Source organism: Musca vetustissima, unplaced genomic scaffold (assembly GCF_032173495.1).
Source record: "Musca vetustissima isolate MV318-11 ecotype Yass unplaced genomic scaffold, APGP_CSIRO_Mvet_v1 utg157792, whole genome shotgun sequence".
In the NCBI taxonomy this organism is placed as follows: Eukaryota; Metazoa; Arthropoda; class Insecta; order Diptera; family Muscidae; genus Musca; species Musca vetustissima.
The window spans coordinates 5,327-19,311 of NW_026883935.1; the positions used below are offsets into that span (position 1 = coordinate 5,327).

The 13,985-nt window shown below is 36.5% G+C and overlaps 2 protein-coding genes across 2 annotated transcripts; both read right to left on the reverse strand.

Annotated features, from left to right (window-relative positions):
- LOC133330927 (probable aconitate hydratase, mitochondrial) lies at window positions 1-10,201 on the reverse strand. The gene is made up of 5 exons (XM_061539326.1): window positions 10,162-10,201; window positions 1,079-2,538; window positions 846-1,017; window positions 270-773; window positions 1-207 (listed from the first exon to the last, which is right to left on the reverse strand). Exons 1-5 carry the CDS (start codon window positions 10,192-10,194, stop codon window positions 16-18), a joined length of 2,361 nt encoding a protein of 786 aa, XP_061395310.1. The 5' UTR covers window positions 10,195-10,201; the 3' UTR covers window positions 1-15.
- A 3,240-nt stretch (window positions 10,202-13,441) lies between these two features.
- On the reverse strand, window positions 13,442-13,941 carry LOC133330928 (zinc finger HIT domain-containing protein 1). The gene has a single exon (XM_061539327.1). It carries the CDS (start codon window positions 13,910-13,912, stop codon window positions 13,445-13,447), a length of 468 nt encoding a protein of 155 aa, XP_061395311.1. The 5' UTR covers window positions 13,913-13,941; the 3' UTR covers window positions 13,442-13,444.
- Window positions 13,942-13,985: the final 44 nt, after the last annotated feature.

Consider the following 13,985-nt stretch of genomic DNA (forward strand, 5'->3'; position numbering starts at 1 on the left):
ATGGAAAAATACAACTTAGTTGCCAGAGATTTCCTTCATGCGGTTGAGGGCACTACCGGCCTTGAACCATTCGATTTGTTGTTCGTTCAGAGTGTGGTTCAACTTGATCTTGTGGACCTTGTCGCCGTTCTTGATTTCACAGTCGACTTGTTTACCAGGAGCCAAGTTGGCCAAGCCAAGCAAGGAGATTTTGCTGGTGGGTTCAACCTACAACAAATTTCAAAATTAGCACTCGGAACAACAAAAAATAAATTCTCAAAAATCCTTACCTTATCGTAATCAGCGGGATTGGCGAAGGTCAAGGGCAATAGACCTTGTTTCTTCAAATTGGTTTCGTGGATACGGGCAAAGGACTTGACAATGATGGCACGGCCACCCAAGTGACGGGGTTCCAGGGCGGCATGTTCGCGAGATGAGCCCTCACCGTAGTTATCGTCACCGACGGCCACCCATTTAATGCCATTGGCCTTGTAGTCGCGGGCAACTTCGGGAACGGTGCCGAATTTGCCGGTACGTTGATTGCGGATGTTGTTCATTTCATTGTTCTCGTAGTTGGTGGCACCGATGAACATGTTGTTGGAGATGTTGTCCAAGTGACCACGGTATTTCAACCAGGGACCGGCGGCGGAGATGTGATCGGTGGTACACTTGCCCTTGACCTTGATGAGGACAGTCAAATCGGTGAGATCCTTGCCGTCCCATTTGTCGAAGGGTTCCAAAAGTTGCAAACGTTGACTCTTGGGATCGACAGCAACCTTGACATTTTCGCCGCTCTAAAGGAAGGCATCAACAAAATGAAATCAAATTATATTAAAAAAACATAAACAAATCTCTCTTAAACTTACAGCTGGAGGAGCATCATAGGTATCCATACCAGGATCGAAGCCCTTGGAAGGCAACTCATCACCGAAGGGAGCGTCCAATTTGAATTTCTTGCCATCGGCACCGGTCAATTCATCGGTAAGGGGGTTGAAGTCCAAGCGACCAGCAATGGAAAGGGCTGTTACCAATTCAGGGCTGAAAAGGAAATTAAAAATCAATACCCATTTCATCACCTCTCCTCATCTCTCTCCCTTACCTAGTAACAAAGGCATGAGTGGCGGGATTGGCATCATTACGACCGGTGAAGTTACGATTGTAAGATGTCACAATGGTGTTCTTGTCACCCTTCTTGATATCCTTACGATCCCACTGACCAATGCATGGACCGCAGGCATTAGCCAAAACGGTACCACCGAATTCATCAAACACCTTGGAGATACCATCACGTTCAATGGTGGCACGAATTTGTTCAGAACCGGGGGTGACATTGAATGGAATCTTCGATTTCAAACCATGTTTCATGGCATTCTTGGCAATGCTGGCACAACGACCCATATCTTCGTATGACGAATTGGTGCAGGAACCAATCAAACCAACCTTAATGTCCACGGGATAACCGTTCTTCTTGGCATTGGCACCCAATTTGCTAATGGGATGGGCCAAATCGGGAGTGAATGGACCGTTGACATGGGGTTCCAAGGTGTTCAAGTCAATTTCGATTACCTGATCGTATTTGCAGTTGCTGTCGGGAGACAAGATCTTGGCCTGGGCCTTCTTGGCTTCATCGGCAATGCCGGAACGGCCAGTGGATCTCAAATAGGCAGCCATGCGTTCATTGAAGGGGAACACCGAGGTGGTGGCACCAATATCAGCACCCATGTTGCAAATGGTGGCCATACCAGTGCAGGAAATCGAATCGACACCGGGGCCGTGGTATTCAATGATGGCACCAGTACCACCCTTGACGGTCAAGATATCAGCTACCTTCAAGATAACATCCTTGGGCGAGGTCCATCCACCGATTTTGCCGGTCAACTTGACACCAATAACCTTGGGGCACTTCAATTCCCAGGGGATGTTGGCCATTACATCGACGGCATCAGCACCACCGACACCAATGCACAAGCCACCCAAACCACCACCGTTGGGAGTGTGCGAATCGGTACCGATCATCAACAGACCGGGGAAGGCGTAATTTTCCAAAATGATTTGATGGATGATACCACTGCCTGGCTTCCAGAAACCCAAACCGTATTTGGCGCAGGCACTGGCCAAGAAGTCGTAGACTTCCTTGTTCAAGTCCTTGGCGCGAGCCAAATCCTTAACACCACCAATCTGGGCTTCAATCAAGTGATCACAGTGCACAGTGGAGGGTACGGCGACCTTCTTCAAACCGGACGAGATGAATTGCAACAAAGCCATCTGGGCGGTGGCATCTTGCATAGCAACGCGATCGGGACGCAAACGCAAGTACGATGTACCACGTTCAATATCCTGATTCTTGGGATCGTCCAAGTGAGAGTACAAAATCTTTTCGGATAAGGTCAAGGGACGGCCCAAGCGATCCTTGACAACATCCAAAGTTTTGGCCAATTTGTCGTAGGGCAAATAGACGTCATTGTCGAATTTGGAAAGGGCTACCTTGGCAGCGGTATATTGGGAGGCATGGAATTGACGGGCCTGCATGTCCAAGCCATATTGGCCGGCTTTGCGCACCTAGAAAAAAGGAAACAGAATAGAAAAAAAGTGATTGGGAATTATTAGAGGAAAAGCTTGGATTTTTACAAAATATTTTTTTTAAAGGCTACACAGGCCTGAGTATTTATTTTTTTTATAAAAAAGTAGTCTTTTGGGACCGGAGAAATTTTTTAATAGAAAAAAGTGGTTCACCTTCCACGTATCCGATGGGCATTGATAAAAATTTTAAAAATAAATATTTTTTTATGAGAGGACGTCATAAGTCACACACCCAACACCCATTTTTCCACTATTAGGTGTTAATGACTAGTATCAATTTGTTTGTTTTTGCTTTTGGCCACATTGTGCTAATTGTATGCTAAACAGAGCGAGAGGAGAACGGGGGCAAAGTGATATTTTAATTTAGTTAAATGTTGTTGTTATTGTTTTATTTTTTTCGCTGATTGTGGGGCGGCCTTGAAAGTTGGAATTTTTTTGACAATACTTTTTAATAGACTTGTCTGTCTGCTTCTTTTGACGACAAAGATTATTGGGGGAGAAGTCGTCGAGGTCTTTTCTTATCAATTATTGTTGTGGCACAGCAACAATACACCCGGTGTTGGTATCAGGACGCATAACCATTCAAAATAAACGTCACACGCAAATATTTGATTTATAAATTCGGCGGCATCATATTTTGTATATGTTTCTTAGTATTTAGGAGTCACGCGCTTACTGCCGGTTGTCAACTTTAATTTTTTTTTGGAATATTCGAAGAATTTCACAATTTTTGTTGGTTTTTATATGATTTTTTTTTTTTTTTTTGGAGAGTGGTTAAAGAGAAAAATCAGCATTTTTGGCGCAATGAAGGTAGCGCATAATATGTAGAAGCATTAAAGAAATTATGTAAAGTTGCGAACTTAGTAACATAGTCCGAAAATATTTTTTTTTTTTGATATTTTAATCGATAAAATCAATGCCTGGATATAATTTCAACGAATTAACATGACTATGGGGTTTTGGGTCTTTCTCCATGGAACTGTGAAAATTATAATGGACCTTGAAAAATCAATTTTTTAAAGGGGCTGGGATATTTGAAAAAATATATTTTTTTATAGACTCACAAGTCTCAAGTGTTAGAATGGGTTAAAACCAGGAGGTGACATTCAAAATACATAAAATCGATCGGGTCCCCCTTCACCATAATGTGGTACAGGGTATTATGTCTTTGTGCATATGTTTGCAACGGACAAAAGGAAATGAGATAGACACATGGTTCCTTTTGAGAATATGCATAGAATTACTTTCAATGTCGATTTATGCATGTCCGTCCACGTCTATCCATGTTAAATTGTAAACATAGTACAGATCGCATTTATGATCCCTATTGGATGAAATTTGACACAGGTCACTTATTTGGCCCAGGGACGAACAATATTGTAATTGGGAAAACCCGGTTCAAATTTAGATATAGCTCTCATATATATTTTCGTCCGATTTTAAGTAAATGGTGCACTAAAGACCCATAGCTAGACCGATTGACACAAAGTACTGAAATAAATATAAATTAATATCGGCCAAGTTTCCTTGAAATCGGTTCAGATTTAGATATAGCATAGCTTCCATATATAATTTCGATATATTCATGTTAACAAAATTTAGCATAGGTTGCAGAATGACATGTGTAGGGATTGATATTAGTCGGTCTATAATAAAGATCACATTTTTAAGTTTGTTCAATTTCATATCAATGTTCCCTCGAAAAGGCGACTTCTGTTAGGATACATTTGTAGAATATACCCAAAGTGGTGATGGGTATCATATAGTCGGCCCAGTCCGACTTTATTATTTTCCTTATTGGTTTATAAAATATTTTTCAATTTTGTGTTACGGTGTTTTTATATCAATTTTATTCATAATCAACAACAAAAATGTGGAACACTCAATTAAAACTATGTACTTCCAATGGACTACTCAATTGAATAGTGTGAAAAAATAGTGCCTGCTGTGTTGAATTGCTCATATCAATCTCTCCTGAACACATTTCGTATACACTTATGAATTATGTAGCCGATTGCGGTTCTCATACTACGAGGGCAGTTCGGAAAATTCTTAGCCTAGCACAAAAACCGCGGTATAAATTTTTTTTTCGGTCTGACAACTTCTTCATATAGAAACAGGTGTTCAAAAAAGACACGTCCGCAATTTTTTACATTGGAAAAATTGGAAATGCGTGCTTTCATTGTAAAATAATTGCGAATGCATCTTTTTTGAACACCTTTTTCTACATGAAGGAGTTGCCAGATCGAAACAAATTTTAACATGTGTTCATAACAGAGATGGACGTTTCCAAAACACTTACCTTTTTTTTTGTTTATGCCGCGCTTTTTGTGCTAGGCTAAAAATAAATTTTAACATGTGTTCATAACACAGATGGAAGTTTTCAAAACACTTAACTTTTTCTGTTTATACCGCACTTTTTGTGCTAGGCTAAAAACTTTCCGAACTGCCCTCGTACACCTATCTAGGAGTGTTCCCAGTATAAATTGCATTGCTGTTCTCACAATGAACGACCATGAACCAACAATGTATGGAGAAATTGTGTTTATTTGTTTTAATTACAATACAAATTGTATACGAGACAACAACAAGTGTTGTAATAGAATTGGCAAATGGCACGTGACTAATTATATGCCAATTGTGATATGCAACTGCAAAAGGGAAGCAATATTCATATTTTTTGCAAGAAAAAATAATGATCTATTTTGAAAATAAAAAAAGAATAATTTTTTGCTATATTTTTAAATCATTTAAAAACCAATAGAAAATTATAAAAAAAAATATTTAAAGAACATAAAAATTATAGGCCAAAACTATAAATAACAAATTATTTTTTCTGACAATTTTTTTTTCTTCAAATATAGCCAGAAAAAATATGCTCAGTAGTAGTTCAAAGTTCATTTGATTTGCAATTTTTTTTAAAATTAATTCAAATCAATTATAATAAAGATGATTACGTCTGCACTCCTCACACGTAAATTTCAATCTTATCAGTATTTCAGTTTAAAAAAAGAAGGGGTGGGTGTTCAGTCGGAAGGCCGGCCGGCCGGCAAGACCCCTCCTCTACAACACTTGATAGAAATTCCCAACTCTTATCGGCTAGAAAAACTCAAGTATACTATATGAGTAGGTGAAAAAATAAAGTGTGGCGTTTGATTTATAAGAAGAAAAAAAAAAAAACAAAAGAAAACATATGTATGTACGTATATAAAAAATATAAGTATATGTAGTACGTAATATAAGCATGCTTATAAAAATAGCTTATCATTTGCAAAAAAATGTTTGTTGTTATTTTTCGTTGTTGTTGTCTTAATCTTATGACTAGATGGGTATGGGGTATTATTCAACAGACTTCATAATAATATTTACGAAACAGAGAAATTGTTGAAATATTTAAAAAACGTAATTACTTGTGGAAAAACAAAGGATTTAAAATTTTATATATTTGGATTCCTGTACATTTTTTTAATAAAAATTAATAATCTCAACATTCCCCCCTAAAACCTTGACCAACATTCATTTTTTTGCAAATTGTAATCGCCTCAATCTTTTAATCTGTGTCGAAGATTTTATGTCCCACTTCACTTTTTTTGAAAAGCCTCATATAAATTGTTGTTGATAATCAAAATGTGGCAAAAGATTTGGGAAAGCATTAACGAATTTAGTTAGTAACTACTTCTAAAATAAGGGTCAATATTTTGGGAAATTGATAAAGAAAAAATCAACACGAGTTAAAAAGGAAATGTGAAGATTTTCCAGGTTATGCCTCCAAAGTGGGAAAAAATTAAAAAAAATTCTTAGGAATGCAGACCTATAGGGAGTTTGCATTGGACCAAAAAGAAATATGTTTCATCTATAAAGGAGATTGAAGTAGAAATATGAATTGTTTCATTCGATTAAGAAAATATTTTAAGGGTCACATTCACTATATTAGATCTGAATACCTCAAAATAGCAAAAATTAAGGGTACCACTATGAACCGAAATTAATACTTTTTGGTAGAAATATTTGACACCCAATAAGAACTCAACATATCTAATTAGAATCAAAAATCATGCGCAAGATCTCCATAACACCGAAAAATGGGAATTAACTTAATATTGGGACTACCCTGAAACTTGGGTTACAATTGAACAATTTTTGATAGGAAGAAGATTTGCTAACCCAAAAAATATAAAACAAAAGCACATTTGATTAAAAAGCTTGCCCAAAATTACTAAAATATCTAATAATTTGAGGTAGTATTATATGGGGACAGCTTAGAAACATGGGCAAGTTTTTGGTAAAAATATAGTTCTACCCAATGATAGAAATAAGTAAAAAAGTGTTAGTCTGTGTTGCCGACAGATATATACCCTCAGCTTATGATCTGCGGAGGTCTATGGAATTACACAAAGGTTTTATTATTTTTGTTGGGAGGTAGCAAAGAGAGTAGAGTTATGATTCCCATCTTCAGAATACTACAATTGGCAAAGTTTGGATTACATTGGACATTAAATACGACATTGGATTAACGAAATTAAAAAAAAAAAATATTGACTGGGTGGATGGTTGGTACCAGAAGGAGTGGATCGATGCGTCCCATTTTCGAACTTGATTGAGCCAAGGTAAAAATATTATGGCAGCTTAGATCGAATCGGATTCCTTTAGTTTGATATTGAATTAATAAATTTTCAAAATATTGACACTTTGTAGGAGAGGTATCAGAAGGCGTGGCCACGGATGGGTCCCATCTTCGGATTTGATCTAGGAATATCAGCATATCAAATTAGAACCAATTCAGTTCAAAAATCATGGGAGCCAAGGTAAAAATATTATGACAGTTTCGAATCGGATTCCTTTCATTTGATATTGAATTAATAAATTTTCAAAGTAGTGACACTTTGTGGGAGACGTACCAGAAGGAGTGGACCCATTTGTCCCATCTTCGGATTTGTTCTAGGATTGTTAAAAATATTACCATGGTTAAAGTTTGGGTAAAATCGAACATTGAATTGGCTTTACATTGAATTAACAAATTTTAACAATTTATGGGGGAGTTACTTGAAGGAGTGGACCGATGAGTCCCTCTGCGCACTTGACATAGCCAATGTAAAAATAGTATGATGTGCAATGTTTGGATCAAATCGGACATTCCATTCCCTTTGTATTAAATTAACATTTTTTTTTTTAAAATTTTGACACTTTGTTGGGCGAGATACTTGAATGAGTTAACCAATCTTCGGTAGTGGAAGTATTAAGATTTGCAAAGTTTGGCTCTTCCAACTTAAACAACGATGTTTGAATGAAATACATTTTCAGCAAAATGTTGACCCTCTTGTGTGGGAGGTGGCAGAAGATTGTACCGAGGTCCTCTATCTTCGAACATGATCTATGTTTGGAATAAATATTACGATATGCAATGTTTGGATAACATCGGTTACTCCCTTTGAGAGTTATCGTGCACACGGACGGACATTTGCGAATCCTTTCCAAATTATCCGTAAGAGATATGATCCAAAGAAATCGGATCATTTTTACCAATAGAAGAACTTGAGTTTAGAAGGCCATCTCGGATTTTTCTGACCACAAGTAGTTCTCGTCCCCCTGATCACGAAAATATATAACTTTTATATATAACTATCCCGAGATATGAGCATTGGAAGTTCCGAAAATTCATATTCTTATGACTTCGCCAATTAAAGGCCGATGAAGGAAATATTGGTATGGTTGTAAAGCTAACACTATATGCTTTCATATTAATCTCATTTTATTTAAAAATTCTTCAACATATATGACCTTCGGACCGGGATTTAAGACATTCTCCTATGGTCAGGTGCAAATTTCGGCTATGCGATCCCAATTCCTTTTTAAATTATATTTTTTCCAAGTAGGGAATTTATGACTTCGGCTACGCGATCAAAATTACCTTTTATATAGTATCGCCTCATAAATACCTATGTTATATGCATTTTCGGAACTTTCATGGCCCATATCTCAGAAAGTATGTACTTCCTGCACAAAAGTCATATATTTTCGTGATAAAAATTTCAAACACATCGAAGCCATCCAAAAAAAGGTGTATGTTCGTTGCCGTACACAGAAACTGGAAAAAATTTTCAAATGTATAACTGATAAAACGAACTTTAGATAATAGCAGATTTTTGCAGGCCCTGGAACAGATAAAAATGCGTATAGGAATTATTCTTACCCCGGACCTACAAGAATATTTGAAATTTGTAAACATTTTATTAAAAATATATTCTGGGGAGAATTATGCCTAAATTAAGAGAACTGATGAGAGTCCGTGGCGAGATCCAATGTGAACAATGCCATATTTTCCCCACTAATAAACAGCTGTTAAAAAAAAATAAAAACCAAATTCCGCCAACTTTACTATTTTGGATTTTACGTTTATATTTTTTACCACTTTTTGAGTGTTTGATGGAAAGAATAAATAAAATAGACCACGTATTTCATATCTTCTAAAGCCTGATTTACACTGAACATATTTCACTTATTTGACAGAAGTATAAAGGGAATGACAACTTAAATGACTATTTATATTAAAACATGTTCGGTGTAAATGTGACTTAACTGTAATTCACTCCCAAAAAATACAACCATGAATACGCATTACATGATTACTGCTGTAATCGATAAACATAATTCGATTACATGATTTTTATTATTTGTTATTAATGATAAGCAGGCCGGCCATTGCAAAAAAAAAGCTTATTTGTTTACAATGTTTATGCGAAAAAATAGAGAAAAACAACAACAAAACTTAAACGTTGCTAAGTCAATTAGACTAAAATAAAAATAAACATTACTTTCACTTCTAAAATAATTAGGGATGCTACTCGACAACAACAACAACAAAAATTAACATTGAATTTTGGCTACTAAATCCATCGAACTTTTTTGTTCATTGTTTAGTAGAACGAAGCAAGAAAATGGGACAGAGTCCAATAAGAAAATAAAAAACAACAACAACTGATTTGACAATTAGGCCTAAAATGCATCAACTGACATGCGAACTTATCGGCCAAATCGCAACAAAATTGCAAAAAACGAGTGGAAAAATAATCCCTTCCTCTTCCATTAAAATCGAAGTAAATAGTTTTTGAGGTCATCCACCTCCCCACACCACCATTGCATCTCAAGCAAGCACCCACAGATGACAATAAGCAGCACGATAACGGGAGGGTGAACACCACCAAAAGCAATAAGACATCCATCCATTCTCGTTCATACGGTTAGGTAACACTAAATTGAGGTTAGAATATCTTTTATGCAAACACTTTTGTTTGCCTACCGAAGAAAAAAAAATTGCACAACACCACATCACTGGAAGCAGAAGTTCGGCCGATGGGGATTCCAAAAAGAAATATTAACGCCAAAAACGCACTATGTCATACCGCTAATCAATTTGTTTCGAATCTAAAGTGGTTATTTCTTCGAATTGATAACATACATAATCCCGAAATCAAAAAAATCACATTCATTCACATAATCAATCAGAAATTATTTTTTTCCAATTTTTGGGAATTTATTTTTTTTTTAATTATCGCATTTTAGTTTTGTTTATAATTCCGGCATTTAACTGGCGCTGAAACTTACCTGTGTTTGGAGCAATCTTAATGTGGCTGCCATTATGTTACCAGAACACTAACGACTTTCCGACGTAGATTCACAAATTCAAACTATTAATTCGACAAAATCTCAAAATTCTTCAGCCTTCTCAGCTGGAAGAATTCAATACTGACTGACGACGACTGAAAAAAATACGAAAAGAGAATAAAATCTACAAAAAGAATGTTATCGCTCGAACCGATAACAAGAGGAGAAATTTCCAAGGGTATCGATTTTTTTTCATCGAAGACATTTTTAAGGTTAGCGGCAATACATTAATTTTCTGATTAGAATTGTTATTTTTGTAAGGTGAGAAATACCGCCAGAATTTACTAAATTTTACTATTTTCTTCGATATAATAAAGGAAAATTCGTTATCGTAGTAAAAAAAGTAGATTTTACTATTTTCTTCGATATCATAAAGGAAAAAAGTGTTATCGGAGTAAAAATAGTAAATTCTTGCAGTACGGGAACAGACCAAGTAGTAGATTCTTGCAGTACGGAAACAGACCATTGGTGTGTTCCCGTAGAAAAACAAGTGGCAAAACTTTTTATATATCTGGAACATGTCTAGTTTAGGGCCCCCTCGTGAATCGCTTTGAAATTTCGGCTTAGTCTAGAATTTTTACCACATGTAGACATTGGGGCCCTGATTACAATGGTATACTTTTTCTTCTTGCGGAAATCTGTATTTCCGGAGATATGGGACTCCAAAAGTTCCCTTGTATTTTCTCATGACTTTTAAATTTTTAAGGCGTTTGAACCCCTATTTACAAAACTATAATATTCTTATCAAATAAGTCCCTACTTCCTTAGATATGTGTCTCCAAATTTCCGCGGGACCCTTCTTCAATTCCGAAAAACAATATAGGTGTTTGTGGGTAGCTGGACTTCGGCTTGTGATTTAAGGCTTTCTCCTATGGACATATAGTAACTTGAGGGTAGGTGGCTTTGGCCAGGGATTTAGAACTTTCTCCAATGAACAGGTGGCAACACCGGCTACGCGATCTCATCTCCTTTAAATTTGAATAGTGTTTGGGTAATCAGGACGTCAAACGCTTTAAATTGATACCCATATTGCCTCAGTATGTTTTAAAAATCGTAAGAAAATACAAGAGTCCCAAGGGAACTGTGAAGCCCCATATATCCGGAATTACCGATTTCCTCAAGAAAAAAAGTATACCGTTGTAATCAGGACCCCAATGTCTACATGTGGTAAAAATTCAAAAAAATCCGCGAGTGCATGTTACCAGAAGGTAACAGATGAAGTGAATCGATGGGTCATATATTTGGACTTGATCTAGCCAATAAAATCTTTACAGTGAACTCTCGATAATGTGGCATTGAAGTATTGAAAAGAATCAGGGAATTAGCGGTAAATAAGCTGGTCGAATCGAAAATGTGAACAAATTCGAAAATATGAACCACCCCGACATTATTTAGTTCACATTATCGAGTGTTTTCTGTTTTGGGTTCATATTATCGAGAGTTTATTGTACTTACAAAAGTTACCGAGTAATTTTTATTGGAAAGGTAAACGAACACACCTATTTTATTAGCAATAAATTAGATGTGTTGACATGAGACCTAACTTCATTTCTGTCAAAAAATGTAAATATTATTGCGCGGTAAGTATTTTTTTTTTAATTTTATTCCAAGTTTTAGGAAATAAATTACATGAAAAAGTCTGTATTCCGAACTAGATGAGAACTTTCATTGATAGCAATGGAGTATTAATCAATTGACAATTCGCGCATATTCGAATCCCGAAACAATGATTTTATTCCGATTGACACATCCATTGGCAGAAGTGTTACCAATGGAAATTTCGAGGAACATGCCAAATTCAGAGCCCGGTCGTGAATTATTTTGAAATGTTTACCGCATGCGGAAGTTCATACCTTAAGAGATATGGCCATTAAAGTTTTTGCTGGGACCAATGTGTTTCCCATTCGTTATAAAATCTTCTATGGCAATACGGAAACCTTCGAGACCAGTAGCTCAGGAACCAGAGACATCTGCAACAAAAACAGTATATGGTTTGAGCTCTGATAGTTTTGAAATTTGCACAAGCTATGGACCTCCAAAATTCCTAGTATTTTTCCATGCTTTTTAAAATTCGCTAAGGCCATATGGGTATCAATTTGAAGCGGTTGAACTGTTGGTTGCAAAAATTATTTTATGGAATAAATTCGTATTATTCTATTTAAAAGGAGATACTGTGTCGTAACCGGTGGTGCTACTGTCCACAGGGTAAAGGTTTAAATTTCCGGCCGAAGGTTTAAATTTCCGGCAATTTCCAAAACAATGGTTTTAACCGGTGTTTGCATCTTTACACTACGAAAACTATTTTTTGAAAAGGTAACGTTGTTGCGTAGCCCACATAAACTATTATTTTTAAAAAATATTAATTTTTTTAAACAGGACTTCAACCGCTTTGAAAATGTACCCATTGTACCCAAAATACATCGGCCCCAGCTTGGATTTAAAGTTCCCTATCTCAGGACGAATAAAATATTGGTTCAAGGCCGGGCCTAAGATTTATTTGTTCCCTTGATTTAAACCTATGTTGAAGTGGGGTTTTTATCTACACGAGACCTCTTTATCTTACCTCTATTGAAGACCTCTTCCTGTTCCAGCTATTGAAGACTACTTGGTCATCCATCTACCTTTTGGACTTCTAAGCCTGCAACTTTATATAGAAGAGCTCTAGATCGTATATCCATGGAAGAGTTCTATGTCTTCTATACATAGAAGAGCTATAGGTATTCTATCAATAGAAGATCTCTAGATCTATCCATAAAGAGGCTAGGTTTTTTTATCCATGGAAGAGGTCTATGCCCCTTATCCATAGAAGAACACTGGGTTTTCCATACATAGAAGAGCTCTATGTTTTTATCCATGGAGGAGCTCAAGGTTTTCTATCCATAGAGCAGCTCTAGGCCTTCTATCTATAAAATAGCTCTAGGCCCTCTAACCATAGAAGACGTCTAGTTTTTCTATCCAAGGAAGAGCTCTAGGTCTTCTATACGTAAAAGAGCTATCTATCTTTGGAAGAGCTATGGGTCTTTTATCTATAGAAGACCTCCAGATCATCTTTCGATAGAAGAGCTCGAGGTCTTCTATCCATACAGGAGTACCAGGCCTTCTATATATTTGATTAATCAAAAGTAAATACTATTTCCGATTTATTTTTCAATTTTTATTTATAAAACTTAAATTTCTACAACTAAATACTAAAATAAATGAAAGACTGCTCCCAATTACGTTTTTAAACTGTCCATTTCAAACATCTCGTATCCTGGTGGGTACCCAAACAACGTATACAACAATAACGCGTACCGCAAGCTGTACATGAATATTTCGAGAAATTACCGCAAACGGCACAAAAATGTCGAGCCGGCTTTGATGGTGGCGGTGCTAATGCGCTTGTATAATTTGGTGGATCCGGATTCAACTGTTTCTCTTCATCCAAAAGTTGAGCGAAATTTTTACGATATTTTGCACGATAATATTCTGGACCTTTACGTTTCGATTTACGATTTTCTTTGGGATTTTTTAAATTATCCTGAAATTTGGGTACCTTTTTGGACATAACCAAATCGGCGTGGGGGTCATCATGAAAGTTATCTTGCTCTAGGGCTTCGAGTGCTTTGCGGGCACGTCTTTGGCGAGCAGCTTCATCGAGTACACGTTTCTTTTCGGCATCTTTAATGCGATTCGATTCTCGGCCAGTCATTTTGGGATAGGTTTTTTTATAGTTTTATTTTTAGATGTAATAAAAATTATTTGTTATTATTTTTGTTAATGGT

Excerpts from the sequence above, each read along its gene's own strand:
- LOC133330927 (XM_061539326.1), bottom strand. The coding sequence starts at position 10,194 with ATGGCAGCCACATTAAGATTGCTCCAAACACAG. Across the intron at positions 2,539-10,161 it reads TAAGATTGCTCCAAACACAG|GTGCGCAAAGCCGGCCAATA; the intron begins GTAAGTTTCAGC and ends CCTTTTTTCTAG. Across the intron at positions 208-269 it reads ATCCCGCTGATTACGATAAG|GTTGAACCCACCAGCAAAAT; the intron begins GTAAGGATTTTT and ends AATTTGTTGTAG.
- LOC133330928 (XM_061539327.1), bottom strand. The coding sequence starts at position 13,912 with ATGACTGGCCGAGAATCGAATCGCATTAAAGATGCCGAAAAGAAACGT.